The sequence below is a fragment of the Calonectris borealis genome, chromosome 2 (genome assembly GCF_964195595.1).
Source record: "Calonectris borealis chromosome 2, bCalBor7.hap1.2, whole genome shotgun sequence".
Lineage (NCBI taxonomy): Eukaryota > Metazoa > Chordata > Aves > Procellariiformes > Procellariidae > Calonectris > Calonectris borealis.
In genome coordinates, this window is record NC_134313.1 from 92,813,713 (window position 1) to 92,833,048 (window position 19,336).

The following is a 19,336-nucleotide window of genomic DNA, read 5'->3' on the forward strand; positions in this document are numbered from 1 at the left end:
CACTTTTTAATGTGTTAATGATGTCTGATTCTGTGATTTAATGTAGAAAGGACTCCATTAAAGCTCTTCAGGTGTTTACATTATTCCACATCTTCTGTGAATGCTATCCCTCTTGCCAGTTGGTTTATTCACATACGCATATGTGCAGTTCAGTACTGATACGGGGGCTTAAGCACGTGCAAGTAAATACAAAAGGAAGTTTATTCTTTCTCCCAGTTAGTCTCTGTCCCCAGTTTCCTTGGCTTCTGCTGTTTTGTGCCTGTGATATTGTGCAGGACAGCTGAAAATGCAAGTTACTCAAGGACATGCTTTTCCAGACCAGGATCTCTAGAAGAGAGCAGGACATCTGTTGCGTGGCCTTAAGGGCTAGTTTACTCTAGGTCTTGAATATTTAAGGTAGGTAAAATACCTAGTTTGCTGACTTCTTTACTGTCAACAGAAACAGATACACTTGCATTTCCTTAGGACTGAACTTCAACCATTCTCTTATTGTACCTGTAGCATAGAGAAAAAAGGAAAAAAGTGGCAGACCTGAATAGTTTCGAAGGAAACTTCTCAATCGGGATCTGTTATCAGAGTACTTGCTGGTTTGCCAGTGTCTCGTTGAACTTAAAAATTAGGTTGGATGTCCTAAATGTAAAGATAAGCTGTACCCTATAAAATATGTTGTACTGTTGTCCTTTCCAGATGTATATGAAGTTTCTTTCCAACTTTTGATTTGCAGACCCCTTAAAGTTTCGGCTTTGATGTCCTTATGACATAATTTTGTTTTGGATGGAAAACTTTCCATCAGAGGTTCCTCCATGCAAGAAGGGTTGTATGTATATATTGGGAAGAGGGAGAGCTTAATCATAACAATAGCACAACTCATTAGGAAAAATTTCTGTGTATTTTTAAAGTTACATGGAACTGCATCCTTCATTATCTTAAAGCTTGTCTTAGTAAGAGTCCATGGGTTGTAGCTTGAAAAACATTGCAGTAGGGGGCTTTTTTAGCTTTTCACTTTTCATAAATCTGAAAGAATGTCTCAGAAAATTTTGCTTGAATTCTCTCACATACAGCTGTAATTACATTGGGTTTTTTTCTAGAAAAAAAACAGAATTCAGCCAAAGCGTACTTCTCCTTTTCAGCGGTTTCCCCCTGCAAGATTCTGCTTTGATTATTCTTTGCCGAATAACTTAAACCTAAGATTTTTATTTTTTAATAAAAAAAATAAGTGAAGAAATATACATTGTTTTCCTAAAACAAATTGATTTTTTCTTTTTTCTCTTCCCCTTTCAGTTCAGAAAGTAGTTCTCTTTTCTGAATGCTTTAGTTGAAATACTTGCACTCAGTGTACTGGAGTACAACTATTTGTATCTCAGAAAAATGGTGATGTTTCACATTCCTCAGGTGAGTTACGTGGCTGAGCACAGCCCTTCCCTTGCCAATTCCCCTCCTTCAAACAGCCCTGCTTGTTTTCCTGGTGAATGAGGCCATTGCATTGCCAGCAGGGAGGTACCATTTTCACCCTGTCATCCTTTGCTGAGCAGGTACATTCTTTATGGAAGGGTAAATTTGGGGTTGTAAGATGTTATTCCTTAATTTTCTGGGTAATGGCATTAGTCTTAGGAGGTAAACCTCCACTGATGACTTCTTACAAAGACAGCGATTGAGGCAACAGATACAGTTACCCCCATGTGGCACTTTAGGTAGGTGAGGCAATGGCCAGGCCTGCCACTGTTCAGCTTTGGGCAGTCTTCAGCACAGCCCTGCCAGGCAGCACGTGTGTGCCATGACTCTACTGTTGGTGATGTATCTGGCAGGTTTGCCAGCCGTCACCTTCCTGGGCGATATTTTCAGTTAACTGCCTCATTTAGCTTTCTCTTCTCACCTTGTTATCCCATGGTTGATACCTTAGTAGGCTCTATCAGAAATCCCTCTTTGCTCTTTACACCCACTGTCTAAGTTCCCGTACGGTGCTTGTATCTGTTCCTTGAGAAGCTTCAATATGTTGTGCAATAACGCCTCCAAAATTCATCTCGCCCAGTCCCAGCAGGGCAAGATCCAGGTCACTAGTGCTGCCGTGGCATTTGATAGAAGCAGCAGGTCCCTTTGCTGCCCGCCCTCCCCTCAGCCTTGACTGTGCCTCGGGGCAGAGGCTGCGGTGTAGCCGAAGCAGGCAGGGGCCATGTGGCACTACAAGCTTTGCAGTATGAGTGCAAGGGCTGCCATTTGGACCTCATCCAGCCTGGCTGTGGTGGAAGCCTGTCTTTCCAGGTGGGTAGCAGAAACAAGTAGCTGCAGCAGCACTGAAGGCAGAGGGAGCAGCTCCCCATTGCTTCCTTTCCTTCTGCTTGAAACACTTGCTTCAGTGGGAGCTGTGGCACTGCAACAGTATCTGTGACTGGGCTTTCCCCGTAGCTGGGGCTTTGGCAGGGTATAAACTTAGCACTGATGATTCATTGATGCCTGTGGAGCCAGTTTGGCTAGGGGATGTCTCAGCTGAAGTGCTTCAGCACTGGTGGCCTCTTACCTTAACAGCAGGAACCACTTCTGTAGCCACACCACATATTTTAAGGGCAGTATCCTATAGCAAAGTAGTGGTAGAAGTCTTGTTACGTTATTCAAGCTAACCATTTAGTTTGAGTTGTGCTATGGAAGCTATAATGTCCCAACTTGATTGAGTTCTGCGATATATATCATCTAGTGGGATACTCAATTGAGAAGATACTATTCAGCCTGTGTGTGTATACAGTTGTGTCTGTTACTGTTTCATTTCCTTTAGCATTTATTTGGATAGCTGTACACAGTTCTCTGTGTAGATTCAGGTTCCACCAATGCGATACGTAAAGTCAGTTTTCATTTTAAACCTTATCTTCAGGTTGAGCACTGGACATAATGTCTTCTAGCACCCAAATTGGCTTGGTTTAGTAATGACAGGCGATGATGATAACTGGGGCAGATACTTTTGTAATGGGAAGGAAGATCAGCATTACTGGGAGAGGGAAATAATGGTAGCAGGAAACAGGCCATGAGGCTGGTGTTCCTCAGCACATCTCCGTTTGGTTTAATCAATCTGAATCCAGATATTTGTGTCTCTTTATAATGCCAACGTATGTAAAGCGTGTGTCAGATGTTTGCTGTTGTCATGAACACTGTAATGATAAGGAGAAATCTAAATGGTGAATGTACAAGTTTCAACCTTACAAATCGCTGCTGTGCATGTAGATGTGGTGCTTAAGGCAGTTTCTGGGTGTTAAAATCATTAAAACCCTTGGTTTTATTTAGTTTATTTCAGTTTATTTTGTTAAGGTTGTAAAACTGATTGATACTCACTGGTTGGGAACTGTGAATTGTTGGATTTACAATTGCTGATATGCTCTTAAATGGCTTCTGTTGTGTACATACTGATATATAGACTTTGATTACCCCATGCTTTTTTCTAGACAACTGTTTTTTTTCAATAAGTTTGTGTTTTATGGCTGAATTTCTTGTATCAGTTGGTGGGGGGGGAGGAGCCTTTGCCTCTAAAGCGTGCCACTAGTCATATGAAAAAGATTTTGTTGCTTATGGCTTCAATAATTACGATGTGGTTGACCTCTCCTGAAAATTTGAGCATAGTTTCTTTCATGTTACCTGCTTCATAAGAGAAACAGAAAATTGATCTGTGAACATGGCAGGACTGCAGGTGGAAACAGAGTTGTATTTCTGCTTTTGCCATACTGATGCTATATATGAGACTGGGTCACTTTTCTTAAACATTAGCTTTTCATTGAGATCTCTATTTGAATGTGGTCTGTTTCTTTAACTTGAGTCTTAAATTTGATTCCAAAAAATTATCTTGGAGCTCCCAATGAAGTACTTGGAGCAGTACTTACTGAACAAGGTGTTAGGTGTTTTGAAAAGTCATCTCTGAATACTTTCATGCTGTGCATGCAAAATTGATGTTTACTGTTGAACTTAACCACTCTAAATGTGGTTCCCCATATATAAAAGTGAAACAGTGGAACAGGTTGCCCAGAGAGGTGGTAGATGCCCCATCCCTTGAAACGTTCAGGGTCAGGTTAGATGGGGCTCTGATCTAGTTGAAGATGTCCCTGCCCACAGCAGGGGGGTTGGACTAGATGACCTTTAAAGATCCCTTCCAACTCAAACTATTCTATGATTCTAAAATCTGGTTGATTTTCACAACAGTCCGTTTTGCAAAGACGCTGTAAAAAGAAGAGCTTGTACTATGCTGCTAAGTGCTATAGAACAGCCTAGAGAGAATTATTAAATCAGATTAATGTCTGGAAAAAATGCAGTAGATAAGACCAGAACCTGCAAATGAACAGTGAGTTTTAAAACTAAGTATTGAGTAGAGACTCATTGAGGAGCAATAGTCTGTTTCATTGCCTGGATGACAAAGCAGTGTCATGGAAAAAAATATTGTGGTTAAATATAAACTGTATACTTTATGTCCATAAAACAGACAAGTTAGGGTTGCCAGGCACTTTAGTTTTTGGTACTGTGTAACTTGGCTAGTGTTGGCAAATTTAGTATTCTTTATAGCTTTTCAGGTGAGTGTAGATGCTTTAATCAGTCTCAATCCAGGTGCTCTTGTTTCAGTCTAGTGCTGGCCTGTATGTAGAGAGGGTGTCACAAGACCTTAAGGGACAACGTAGGCTCAAACATACAAAAAAGAAACTCATTAATAGATTCTTTTTTTTTTTTTGACATAATGCAGAATTGGGGGGGGATTTAAATACTTTCTGTGATGTTAGTCACAGCAGAATTTGACTGACAAGTGATGAAATTGCTTCTGTTGCCACTGACAGTTATGAGGTTTTTTGACAGCACTGTGGAATTTGTTCTTTGTTAATGTGACAACAGCTCTACTGTAATTAAAATTATTTCTGAAGTGCTACCTAGAAACTAATTTCAAAAGGAGGGGAAAGATACTAAGTTACTTAATATAATTTCTGCATGTTCAATTGTGTTAGGAACATGTTCTGTTTATTTTGGGTTCTGTCACCGAGTAATTTCGTTGCACGTTTTTCTAATAAAAATATGAATGTGTGCTTCAACAGACTTGAAATTATCAAAACTAAATTTTGTTTGACACGCACGCCACCCCCACCCTCCGAAATGAAAAATGTCAAGGTCAGATCAAAACCTTATGCTGGTTACTGAATTTCTTGAATGTTTTTTTTTATTAATAATTGAATTCTAGAGTGTGAATATTATACCTGCAATAGCATGAACTGTACTTGCTTTGCTTTAATTTTGCTAGGTAATGTGTTCCTTAGTAAATCTTGTATTAAGTGGGTATGCACTGAAGTTAGTGGCTAGATCAAGAGATATGTAGAAAAGTATTTGGTCACGTTAACATACCTTAAAATACTAAAAAAGGGAAAAGGAAGTAGCATATTTGGGGCAGGTACAGGTTTCTGTGAAATGGGAACAGAACTGCTTGAAACTTGCTGCAGAAGAATTTGTATTTGTTTGGTTTCTTGTGCGTGCTCACCTGCATGTCCAAGCAAAGGTCCCTGGCCCTTGTGGAAAAGGGGAAGCGCTACACTGCACTGCTCCTCGTCTGCTGTCGACAGGGTAGAAATGCCGCCTTTTGGGGAGAGCAAGAGTGAATTTCTTACAGTGTCTGTTCATTGAACTTGCTGTAATGCTGTATTTTTTCAAATTTACTGACGTACTCCTTACTAGAGACAGACTTTTAGAAAATGCAGTAAAATTTCAGTCTTGCAGAACACTTACTTAGCCTTTGATTTATAGTTTCTGAAATGAGAAGGTGTTTTGACTTTCTCTATCAAAGCCAGTCAACTCTTCAGGATTTTTACTGATATCATTTTTTTTTTTTTTGTCCCTCTTAAGATCGTGCTGGAAGCATCAGTACTCTTGATTCCTTAGATTTTGCAAGATACTCTGATGATGGCAATAGGGAAACGGACGAAAGAGTAGCAGGTAAGTTTTTTGTCTGATTTAGGAATCATGGAATGCTAACTTTACCGCTTGACTTGTTGTTTCTATCATAAGTATATTTAAATGAACATTCCTGAAGATGACAAGACTTCACTGGGGTGGTTTAACTAGTCACTTAATGATAATCATGTTTCAGACACTTCTACTATAATTACTGTAAATATTTAGGCAGGTGTACTTCTGTATGATTCCAGATGTCACCAGGGTAGAAGCAAGCAGTATACTTGAAAATTGTGCCCAGTTTTTGACAACAGAACAGTATCTTGATATTGCCTACTGACTACTACTGTTTAGCTGAAACATATACTAAAATATTCTATGTAGTAGTCTGTGACTACTACTATATGGGTGATAACTTTCTGATGTAAAGACCTGTAGCAAGTCATCTCTTAAGTATAGCTTATGTGTAGATCAAACAAGCATTACCAAACCCAGAGTAAATTTGGGATTTTCTCCGTTCCATAAATCTTGTTTGCTACAAATCTTAATTTTAGTGCTTTTCTTCTCTCCCATTTGATTTCTTGATTGTATAAGATTGTTTCAAAGAAGAGACAGGGTTTTTTGCCTCTTGCAGTTGTTCTGAACTTAGGAGCCTGTGGCATTTTTAATTTCAGGATTTATGATTATGTCCCCAAAGGCAGAGACTGCTTTTCTCTTATATTTGAAATTATTATAGTAATCTCTTTTGCATGTGAGCTGTGTTTCTCTGATCCAGGCTGTTTTCTAAGTTAAGATGTTAAGTTATTCACAGCTTCTATAGAGAAACCCATAAAAGCTCTCTAGAAACTGCTACAGAACTTTGCTACTTCTTGTCAATTAATACTGCTTAATGTCATGAGCACATGAAAGTTGTCCACGCTCTGACCTTTGTTCACATAGTTTAGCTTTATGAAACCTGAAATTATGCAAGCTGCTGTGTCTCTGTTCTACGCTGTTGTCTCTGCTCTGCACCACGCTTCATCCTAGCAGAAACACTGTCACCTGCTTAGGCAAAGAAAGGCTGGTGAAACATAGTTCTGTAAAGGATCTTGATTCTGAAATTTCCTCTCTCAGTCAGTCTGAAATGGCAACCAGTATTGTCCCAGAGAGAAGAAACAAAAGTGTTGGGAAAAATCTCATTTTTCTTACCTGGCCAGTGTTTCTGGGGTAAAGGACTGGACTAAATTAATGAACATGAAGCACATTCAGGTATTTTGGTGCTCTGGTCTGGAACTATAGGTACTTACTGTTCTTCAATTTATATGGAAACTTCCAGATTCTTATTACTATCTAATTATTGTCTTTTTCAATATAGGTAGTCAGTTTTAAGGGGGTAATAGCTGTAAATACACAGCTAATCTTTAAACAAAGTGTGTTTAAGGAACCCAAGTATCTCTGAATCCTGGAATACAAGGAAGAAACAAGCAAATTTTGAATATTTTAATTTTTTCATCAGCTTGGTAGATTATTCCTGTTTCTAGTCAGTATTTCTTGGCAATAGTAAGTATTCCTGAGAAAGCTAGTTTGATCTTTCAGTAGCTATCTTTAGTAACTGGAGTGGATTAAAGATGCTTATATAAAGTAAAAACCAGTCAGAATTGACATCCAGTAGAACCATTAATCTTCTGACGGAACATTAATGACAAAATATTGATTGCTTCCAGTATGAAATTAATATGTCCTAAAATTAAATATTAAATTTAATTAAGTACATCCTAAAATAGATAGAGATTTTTGAAGATTACAGTATATTGACTGACCACTGTCATATGTAATAGACAAGCAAATTATATGGCAGGATATTTACATTACATTTCTGTGTTCCTTTAGAGAGGTTTTTCTGAAGAGTTGTTAAAAAGTGACATAAGAACTTGAACAAAGCAAGACCGGATATTTCTGGATGTTTGTAAAGACTCAGAAGTTTTCAAAAGATCCTATTTCTACTTAAAATTCTGGTTCAATTATAATTGCTTAAAATCTTTTGCCTCAATTCTGTTTAAAACCATCTACCTGAGCAATAAACTTCAGAAAACTGATAAGTATTTAATTTGCACATAAAAAAAACTATGTCAGTAGAGGTTTCAGAACCTTTTCATATCCAGTTCCTTCTTTGAACAAACTCTGGCTAATAACTTCTGCTTTTGACGTAGTTCTTAGCTGCAAATGTACTTTCAAACATAACTGGAAGTCCATCCTGCTTATTTCTTCTCATATTCATTCTTCTCAGTGAAGGGCTTTGATGCTTAGGAGATAAAATTGTAATCTGTTGTGAAAGCTTGAGGCCATGATCTCATAGTCATATTTTTCCTTTGATAGTTCTGAGAGTGAGGTTTGAATAGTTTCTTTTTGTAAATGCCTTTCTCATGCTGTTATCTTTGTTTTATTTACTGTTTGGACAGAACCCATGATTCCCGTGTCAATTCCCTGGTCAAATGTCAAATGAAGGATAGGAAATAAATACACACCAGTCACTAAAAGAAACTGGTCCTGAGTCAGAAGGACTTTAAAACTGAAGTTATAACATATCCAGTTACGAATACTTTCATACCATGGCAATGTTAGAAAGCACCAAATCAAAAAATGTGCATATATACCATCCAAAGCCATCATACTTCTGTTTTGCCATTATGGATGGTGTTAGACTTAGCTGCCATATTTTTTACTTTACCAATCCAAAAATTCCTGGAAATAACTAGAAAGACTCTTGTTTGAAATGGATTTCAGTATTTCAAATCTGTTAGCCCAGTTCATTCCATCTGGCGTTAGAATCAAAATTTGGCCTAGAAGCAAACACGTTTTGAAGAGTTGGTGTGAACTTGTCGCTTGGGAAATCTGATCAAAGGAAGCTAAGTGAGTCTCTTCCGTAATATTATTATCAGCTTGACTGAAAAGATGCAAGTCACAGAAGCCAGTCAGGATGTGGATGAGCATGACAAAACTAACTGCAATTTAGAAAACATCAATTTTCTTCTTTATCTACCTGATCTTAACATAAATATAGAGAGCTGTGTAACAAATTGGATAATACATTTGTAATCCATGAAGAGTTTCAGAAAATATATGCATTCTTAGAGCTTGCAGTTTACTAGATGGAAACAACTTGTCCTCCGACACTAATAAGTCTTGAATCTAAATTCATGTATTAAGTGCTGAAACAGTTGGTGCTAAGATAAAGTCAGCACTGAAGGGTTTATAAGGCCTGGTAAAGCTCCTCCAAATATTCATTTTCATAAAACAACCAGAGAATGGAAAACCTATTCCTTTCCTGTGGAATAAGAGTACACCTAACTTGAAGTCAAATACCCACAGGATTTGGTGTAAATAGGTCATCTAACATTCGGTCTAAGGAACTGAATCTTCTGCCACATCTTAAATTGACAGTGTGCACAAGTATGTTTGTGATCTAAAACCCCTACTTTCCATAATTCAAAATATTTAGTATTGCTAACCTGCTTTGACATCTACTGTTCTGAGAATCTGATAATTTTAAAAACGGAATGCTGTGTTTTCAATGATAATAAAATTAATTCTCATAATCAAACTCCCTTTCAATCATTTGTGTTCTCAGGTCTCCCTGCATTAGCATTGATTTCTGGCTAGACTATGCATCTCTGATCAGCAGAATAAAATACTGTCCCTGTCAGGATTTGAAGGGAAGAGACAAGTTCAAAAACCACTTGATTATTTTTGAGGATTTCATTTATCTAGACTTAGGTTCGTGGTTTCTGCTTTTTATAGAGCCTTTTTTGTTTGTTTTTTAATAAGTACTGTTACTTGTGTGCAATCAAAATCAGAGGAGAATCTTAAAAAAAACCAACCAAACAAAACAAAACCAAAAGGCATCTGTAATACAACAATCACTTGCTAACATTACGTGTTCAATTTGTTCATCCTGGAAGTGGGTCTGGTTTTGTCTTTCCATTTCCTGTCTTAAGCCCTGTTAAGCAGTTGTAAGCCTCCTTAATTTCCTTCCAGGTCAATAGACTCCAAGGGTTGAACCTGAAGACGAGTCTGCTGTAGCTCAGGTCTTCTCTGTAGTGGGTCCTGTCTCATTAACTTAAAAGCTTTAATGAGGCTAATGAGTGAAGTGTTGGCTTCCCGCTATTAGAATGATAACAAGTTCTCTGTTAGCTTGCTCATGAACTCTCATGCTGATCATAATTTTTGTAGCTTGATAGTCATCTCTCGTGCTGTAGTACAACTTTCTGATTCAGGTCTATTCGTGTTACGTCCTGAAGTGTTTCACACTGACTGTAAATATGGTCACCTCTTTTCTTCTTAGGACTTTTATCAGGGAAGCAGGAATTAGGAAACCTCAGGTCTTGAAGTATATTGTGATAGTGGCTTCATTGCTAACTATAGTCAGAGAATTTAAATTTCTTCTGGTTGACTTAAAATGTATGCACAAATCCATCAAATGTAATGGGATGCCATACATGTTTTAGAAGGCATAATTTAGGACATCTAGCATTCCAAATTGACTTTACAAGGAGGAAGAACTCGAAATGACAGTTAAGGAACAAACAACAACAAAACTTGTAACAGTATGTCCAAATTTGAGGAAAGCTAGGTAAGCACAGGGGCCCTTAATACTTCAGAGAACTACTTTTAAAAGAAAATGCCAGAATGCCATATAATGGCTTCACAACATAAAACTACCTTTCTACTGTTGTCTGAAGTACTTCATACAGAAGTATGCAAAAGTGTGACAAGATGATTCATATGTCAAATGTAAAAATTCTAGTATAATTGGAAAAAATACTGCTTATACAAAAGCAAGTACTGAAAATTTTTAGAAGTACTGTTTATTTCTTCAACTTTTTGGCCTTGGCCCAGCCAGACTGCTGTTCATCTAGATCTCAACTTGTTCAGTATCCCAAATCGCAGGTTGTTCTTTATAGCTAACTTCTCAATCTATGGTTCAGTAACTTATGAAGTCATTAACAAATGTGGGTGAATAGAGTAAGATCCTTGAGAAAGCTTCACTTTTAAATTTCGAAGCTGAGTAGACAAGCTACCCACTCCTGATATGTGCCTCTCTTTTAAGGTGTATTAGATTAGCTGCATGAAAACTGAAACATTGAAAAATGGCTAATCTGAAAATCTTGGTCTAGTGCTTAGTTGCTTGCTTGAAAGATTCAACTCTTAAGTAAGAAATAATTTTTTTTCAGAATGGTAGCTGTAGTGATTTGAGTTCTTTATAAAAAGAAAAAGCAAGAGCGCCACTTAAATTCAGAACAGTTTTCTTGCCTAAGGCAAAACAGATTGTTCAGAAATGCCCTTTCCTTGTAGGAAGATTAAACAACCTCAGAGCTCTAAATTTCTGTTCTCTGCTTTCCTGATGTAGAGGAGAATCGATTTGGTTCTTTCCTTTCCTAGGCTGTCTGCGGTAAAACTTTTCTGTGTTTCGTTCTTAAGGAGTGTCAGCTCCTTTAACCAAGTACTATAATGAGTTATACGTGTTATCAGTTCAGTCAAGCATGAAGTTAAACTTTAGCTGGCTTTATCAATGATTTTGAAGGCTTAACTTCTCTAAGGTACATAAGCTTTACAACAGAAGGAGAGGGAGAGAGAGAGATCAGATCATTTATTTTAAAAGTCAGTACTTGACGATGGTTACAAAGAAAGGAGTTAGAGGTGGTTTTTTTTATTTAAGAGAATGTTGTATCATCAGCAAATGGGGATTTCCAGTGTTGATTTCATTAGTACACATGTTGAGTTAAAAATCATTACATGTTTTGGCAAAAGATTGCATTTCAGTATAGCTTCTAAAATAAAGAGCTTTTAATCGTAATTTAAAATCTGATTGAAACTACGCTGTAGCTATTTACAAATATTTATGCTTATATAAAAAAGCTACAAACAAACTTCTTCAAATAACACCTAAATTTGTGACTGACTTAGATGCATCAAGGTTTGTATTGTGGCAATTATAATGGTGGCATTAGTAAGACTAGGAGATGAGGTACAACTGTAACAATGCTGTGTTGTAGTAGAATTATGTGGCTGTTGTGACATGCTGCCAAGCGACAACTTCTCAAATATACTATGTCCAGAATCTTCCACTGTTTACAGAGAAACATGCAGCAGAGTAATCTACTTTTAAGGTTGAATGGGTAAAGTCCTAATGGGTTCCAAGAATTTTCAGCATCATGACAGTTCACTAAAAATTAATTCTTGCCGTCTGACATGGGTTTGTCTGACATGAGTTTTTTGGCTTTCTATGCCTTCAGACATGTCTTATTCCTATTTTCCTTAATGGGATTCCTGAGTTTTTCTCATTTGTGTTGTTTTTTTAACTTTTTTTTTATTATTTATATCATTCTAGTGCAGGGCACTCCTGATCTGCAACTGTTCTGGTCTTCGAAAATATTTTACAACAATAAAATGTTAACACATAGTCATTTCCATCAAAAGAATTACTTAATTTGAATTCTTTACAATTTTCAAAAACGAACAAATTAATAGCTTACAACTTAGAATCGTAACTGTGAATTAGTAACTAAATGCAAGGAAGTGCTAAAATTATTAGATACTTTACTACAAAAGCATTTTCTAACTTTGTTGCACAGAAGTATTTGCAGATCAGCATTGCTGAATACTAGAGAGATTTTACATATTTTATTCATCGTATCCTCAGTTGCGCTTTTGTATCGCTGCAGTAAAATTCTGTGCATCAAACAAGTTACTTTCACGTAGCAAGTGTGGTGTACTGTAGTTACTCCTTCAGTTTTTATGGATAAATGCAAACTGAGTGAATCTTTTTTTCCATGCGTGCTAATTATCAAAAGATTCTTAGTAACAGATGTTCAAAAGAGGAAAACGTTTTATTTGTCGTCTTCAGTAACATCTCTTACAAGCAAGAGCCAATGCAGTGTTTCTGCCATGCATTGTCCTCTGTGTAAATATTTCAAAATGCCATATTAAATTGTTTCCAGGCAATGATTAGATATCTCATTAATATTTTCTTATTAAAAGCAGCTACAACATTTTTAGTTTTGCATGGGAATAAAATAAATGTTAGATAATCTATTTAGAATAGTTTAACATTTCAGTATGGTAGGTGTTCTGTGCTCATCTCTTCTAGTTTAGTACAAGAATCCTTCTTTCTGGTGACTGTATATTTTAAGTGTGGTTAGATTAATCTGAGAATTAATGAAATGCATGTAATTATCTGGTAGTTCCTTAAATAGGTTCCCTTAGATGCTCTAACTGTAAATGGCTATAAAAAGAACATATACTGTATGTTTTGCAAAAGTGCAGAGTTTTAAAATTTGAAGCCACAGTATACGTATGACCTCAACATCAAAACACATGAAATTCCAGTGCAAACAAAGCACTACTGGCCCTTTTTGGAGGAAACGTTGGAACATGAGAAACACATAACAGTGACTGGGGGTGGGGAGATGGAACAGGTGATAACGGCAGCTAGCATTACATATTTTTGAATCTCTAAAGCTGACTCTAGATCATTGAAAGTGTTGTATAGTCTAGAATCACTGGAAACTTTTAAGAATAACAGAGCAAAGATATTTTTGCTTCAAGCTTTTCTGTAAGTACTACAGGAGAGCTGCATATTTTGCTTTTTTTTTTTGTCTTACGCATCTCTTAAGTATATTTAACTAAAGTCAAAATCTTAATCAACTTTAGGGTATTCCTAAAACTCCGCTATTTTTAATAGAGACTTAAAACGAGATTATTCTTAGTGGTACAATAAAGTTTCAAGTTCTGGCATTTAAACTACTAAAATTTCAGTGTATAATTTTATTTAAAAGAAAAATTGGTAGTCTCAATGGGACAGTACATTCACTTCATGGTCTAAGCTTTGCTACATGGAGACAGCTTCCTCTGCTGCCAGCATGTATTTGCTTCATTTAGATCTGTCCTCTGATTGCCCACATATTCCCTTTGCCCAAAGAAATCAAAATATTTGACAGTATCAGCTGATTGTAAGAGCGGGGAAGAAATAACAAATGTTTCCCAGTAATATGCAAAGTTAAAAGCAAGCAAAAAAAAAAAAAAAGACCCCAAAAGCCTACAGCGAGTCCTTGTCAGACAGCTTGAAATTTTGATTTAACTAACTTAAGGCCAATGAAACTATGGAAAATGTTCACCAGTTTGCTTTCAGACCAACTCTGCTGCATGTGTTCATAAGTTCCATAAAGGTTGCATGCTTTCTGTTTAATACAAACTGTATATTTTTTTTCACACCCATCCTTGCTTTTTATATTTTATTTTTGTTTCCCTTGCCTTGGTTGGATGCCTGTGTGTGTTTAATCCAAATCCCTGTCCAGTCCTGGAGTTTGAACTACGGAAAGCCAAGGAGACCATACAGGCCCTCCGAGCCAACCTGACTCAGGCTGCAGGTGGTGTACATAAACCTTTTCTTAAGTCTCTACTTTGAACAATGTAGAAGTAGCTGAGCTCATTCTGTGTGAAAGAGTAAAATTTAGTTACTTTTTTTTTCCTTCCCAGAAAACGAAGTTCCTTTGCAGGAACGAAAAAATTATAAATCAAGTCCTGAAATTCAGGTAGGTGCCTGGTGATAACTGAGCTTTGCATTGACTTTAAGACAGATATGCTTCCGTAGTTGGAAGGAAGATGAACCAAAGATGTAGTGTATTGTTTTCTTTTTTTCAGGAGCCAATCAGACCTCTTGAGAAAAGAGCTCTAAACTTCCTAGTTAATGAATTTTTATTGAAGAATAGTTACAAGCTAACATCAATAACATTTTCAGATGAAAATCATGATCAGGTAAAGTTTTCTTGTGTTTGTTTTTTTTTTTACATGCCTGCTTTCCATATTCTGATCTTGTCATAAACTCAAGTGAACTTACATGATATTTCCTGTGCATGTAGTTCACTTCCTACATATGAGTATTCTGAGAGTTAAATATGTTAGTTAGCATTTTCATATATAATGCATGGTTTGAAAACACAGCACTTTGAGGAGTATTTTCCCAAAATTTGTAGGAAGGAGACAGAATTCTTGCATTCTTTAAAGCAAGCAAAACAAGAAGAAAAATACTGTGAGTTATAGGTACTTATACACTTTCCTGGATTCTGATGGACACCTTTTCAGTTAGACTCAAGGATCTGGATGTAGTAAAATTTTGAACATAATCTTTTCCTTAAATCATACTGAGTTGATTGGTGCAGGATATACAATATACTCATTGTTTGTCATCTCCTGGGCATATATGTGTATATGAGTATACTTAATCATACTGTGGCATTGAAAAAGTTTTGGAGAATCTCTCAGTAATAAGGAGTTATCTTAGATATTTCCAAACATAGCTGTGCTTTGATGCATTTTTCTTAAGATGATCAGTTTTATGTGCCTATTGGCTTGCATTCATGGGAAAAATTTCTTCAAATGTTTGGATGGTTCTAATTACATTCTGACTGTTACTGGGTGAACAAAACACCCAGTAACATCAACATCCAATTCAGTGCAAAACTGGAATATTGCCAGAAGAATTAAATATTGAATTCAATATTAAATATTGAATTTCAACCAGTTGTATCTATAACTAGTCCTATATTTTTTCTACAATTCCTGTCCTAATCTGTAAAGAAAATGGGTTGTTAAATAAAATTTCTGGATCATTCACTTAAGATTTGAGTTTAACAGTGCTAGGTTTCATACAAATACTTGTGAGGATACAGCCCCAAAAAGAGAAAAGATGAATAATTTATCCTTACTTTTTGTGTGTTCTCAACTGAAAATGTTTTATGTTGCAAGACAATTAGCAAAAAAACCCAGGAAAGTTCTTAATTCTAAAAAGTAAATATAAGCATACTACAATTAACATATAGAATACACAATTTTTTCTAGACTATTCACATCATTCTTTCAGAAAATAATCTTTCTTCAAATAGATGTATGTAACCAGACTATGGAAAAATATAGTGAAAATTGTGAACAGTAGGAAAAAAGTTTAAAAATCCCCCAAACTTAATGACATTAAATTTCAGGTTTTTTAAAGAAATCATAACAACTCCTGTATAACAGTGCACATGCACATTTGTACATTTACGGACATGGAATAATCTTGTAATAATAAGATGGTAACATGTCAATGAGAAAAGGAAGGACATATAGTGATGATTTGAGATAGGAGGCCCTAGTATTGTTTACACCTCTGCACAATTAATAGTTACGTCCAAATTTCACTGAGAATCTGTACCCCGTCTGTCAGTCATCTACAGAGCTATTTGACTCTCTGCTTCTGGAAAATTACACCTGTACTTGTGAATGAGATGGGAACAAAACGATACCCCTATCAGTAGAAAGCCTTCTATCAACTGCACTGGCTTCTGCTAGAATTTGACCAATATTATATCTGATTCTTAAAAAGTGTTCACATCCTACGAAAAAAAAAATTGTGATCTATGTGTTTTTGGAAGGTCCTCTCTTTAGTACATTACCTAAAACTACCTTTAGGGAGAAACTGCGTCAGGTCATGAAATGGATCCTTTTTCTAGTTTTGTTACTTGCTATCTCATTTAAGCTTTCATCTCCTTTACCATAATGCAATCTTGACATGATTATTTTGCTTTTTTATGACCTTTTTTATGATCATCAAATGATGAAGAGAAATAAAAATAAAAGGAAAGTATATTGTGTACTTTAGTTTCTCTTATTCCTTTGAAGGATTTTGAACTTTGGGATGATGTAGGATTGAACATTCCAAAACCTCCTGACCTGTTACAACTCTATCGTGACTTTGGAAACCATCATGTTACTGCGAGGGATGTGGTGGATGTATCAGTTGGTGTAGAAGATGACGAGTTAGAGGCTGCTACTCCTATACTTGGGAGCGTCCCTGTATTTGAAGCAACACCACAGTCAATAGAAGTAAGATATTGTACAGAAGAAATGTTTCAGCTGTTTGCAGTACTACTTAACTTTGTTGTACTAAATTCTTTTGTTTCTATCTTGTATTTAGCAGTGTTTAATAGTGCAAAAATTAGAAGATCAAATTAGTGTGTTAAACAGTGAGAAATGGTCTTTGATGGAACAAATCCAAAGACTTGAGAGGTATGTACTTATCACTGCTCAACTGCTGATAAATGTTGGAATAACTTCTCAATGTTTTTCTAGCACGTATATGAAAACATACAACTTACACTTATAAAATTACTAGGAGTTCTTCAGAGCAGGGCAGTCCTTCCTTTTTAATACATGGTATTTGATTTAGAAAAAGAAGAGACTTCAAACTAACTATTTCCCTTTTATTACCTATATCATTTAATTTTGTAATCAGTTTTGTTCTTTCAATGCAACTTCTTTATTTACTACTTTGAAAACAGAATCAGTTCTGATGTGTTTTGTGTAGGTTTTCTCTTCAGTCAGCTTTATTTCACTCCTTAATACTATGGTGTGTACAGCCTGCAAACACTGTTAGAAAGAGGTTTGTTTTAATAACTTATTTCAACACAGTTTTTCTTTCTGCAGAGCAAGACTAGTAGATATGACAGTATCTTTAACAACAACAAAAAAAAAGACTTTAAAAGTTTGGTCAAAACATATGGTTCTGTAAGCTATAAGATATCATTCCTCTTAAGAGATGCACCAATACAACATATGGGCAAGTGCATAATTTTTAAGTGGCTTTATTGACGTGCATAGTTACCATTTCAAAGCCAGGTGGGATAGTATATATTAATTCACCACTATAGTTTTTTAAGTTTTGCATCCCAGATAGAGTTCCGTCTCATGACAATTTGTGTCTCAGTGCTCAGTTTTCAGCCAGAAGAAGATAACACTATTGTTATTCACTTATTTCATTGATTCACTCACTCTGAGCGCAACATTTTTCCTACTACTAATTATTGACTAAAGAACTCCTTTAAGCCAGTGCTCATTTGAACAGCTTGTGTGATATAAGTTATTTTTGTTAAACGAATTTTTTAACATACTGGAGTTGAAGAGGGAGCTCTTCAGTATGTTGTCCTTATTTCTGTGCTTCAGTCTTGTGATTGCAACAACCTTCTCATGAAAGCTACAAAAATATTTCATTCTTTGCTTTTCCTTTTTTAGTGAAATAGATTTTCTCAAGAATGAAAACTTTGCTGTGTCAACAGTTTATGGTGTAGCTCCCCATCCTTCTTTAAAACAAGTGCCTCTCACAGTCTCAGAGGACAATGGACGGTACTTGGATATCAAGAGCTCTGAGAATGACAATAAACATGGAAACACTGAGGAAACAAGCCTTTCTTTATCAGCTGAAGTGGATTCAAGGACTTCTAAAGATGATAAGCTAAATTCTGTGCCCTGTAAAGAAACAGAGAAACTGTCCTCTTGCGCTTCATCAACTAAAGCTGCAGTCCACTTTGATAAACCTAATAGGTTAGTGATAAGTTTTAAACTGGAATGCTTTAGTTAAAAATTCTTGTGAAGTGGATAGATATTTTTCTAACAGTAAAATTCTGCAGAATTCATAGATCATTTGTGTTTTGAATGGAAATAAAAGACTTCACATACCTTTAGGGTACAGTGCTGATATTTTCATATTGTTCCTAATCTTTTTAGGAAGGAGTACATTTGACAAACCTACATTTTTAGTATTAAGTTTAAGGTTTCTTTTCACCTCCTACTCGTTTCTAAAACCAGTCCTGTTCCTTGCAACAAAAAAAAAGCTAAAATCAAAATGGTGAATGGGAAGACAAGATATTTCCATTATTTTTTAAATTTTCATTTCATCATGAAATCTCTTCTGTTCTGCTTGAAGAGCGGTTGGGAAATTTTTTACTTTTCCTATGTAGATGTGTATAACTCTCTTAAAGTATCCAAGAGCTGTATGGGTTGTTTTTTTTTAAAAAAACAGAAAAGGTATCTGATGACATTCTGTTTTTTGAGTTTTGAATTTGGGCCAAGTCTTCACTGGGTAACTGATTATTTTAATTAAAATAGGGTATTCATGTTGAGTTATTACGTAGAGACTGAGTTTGTGTGTCTGAGTGTTCTTGAGAAAGCCTCTCCAGTCTACACAGTCTTTTTAAGCATTGTAGTGAAGAGGGGAAGTAACATGTTGATTAAGTGATAGATAAACCACTGTGTAGCCATCAGGAGTAACACGGACCACAAACTTGGGTATATAATAATGAGGGTATGTACAACTTCTGAAATTGCCATTGTGGACAACGATGCCCAAGTAGCTCACCTTATGGTCTTACCATTGCTATTCCTAGGGGAGCAAGTAGCCATTCTACTTTGTATTTTGTCAGTTCCCTTAGCGTTCTTTTGCTGGTGTTGATACGGTAACATGTTTCTAGAATTATCTTCCATCTGAAAATACCAGGTAGAAATCTATGTATGATATTCTGTGCAGGTGAAAAATCAATACAAGCTGCAGGGGGGAAGAAGAAGAAGAAAAAAAAGAGTTGCTACCTCT

The 19,336-nt window shown here is 36.1% G+C and overlaps 1 protein-coding gene across 6 annotated transcripts in view; it reads left to right on the plus strand.

The window, feature by feature from the left end:
- Positions 1-19,336, plus strand: part of RELCH (RAB11 binding and LisH domain, coiled-coil and HEAT repeat containing) — an 83,733-nt gene that overhangs the window by 9,459 nt on the left and 54,938 nt on the right. For 5 of the 6 annotated variants that reach the window (XR_012672447.1, XR_012672446.1, XM_075142521.1 and 2 more), the window contains exons 2-8: positions 5,851-5,940; positions 14,232-14,303; positions 14,413-14,468; positions 14,578-14,691; positions 16,594-16,797; positions 16,889-16,980; positions 17,983-18,291. Coding sequence is in view for 4 of the 6 variants with exons in the window: in XM_075142521.1 (XP_074998622.1) it covers positions 5,851-5,940; positions 14,232-14,303; positions 14,413-14,468; positions 14,578-14,691; positions 16,594-16,797; positions 16,889-16,980; positions 17,983-18,291 (937 nt within the window). In the remaining 2 variants the exon portion in view is untranslated. The remainder of the gene's footprint in view (positions 1-5,850; positions 5,941-14,231; positions 14,304-14,412; positions 14,469-14,577; positions 14,692-16,593; positions 16,798-16,888; positions 16,981-17,982; positions 18,292-19,336) is intronic. The other variant, XM_075142520.1, reaches the window with a different exon arrangement.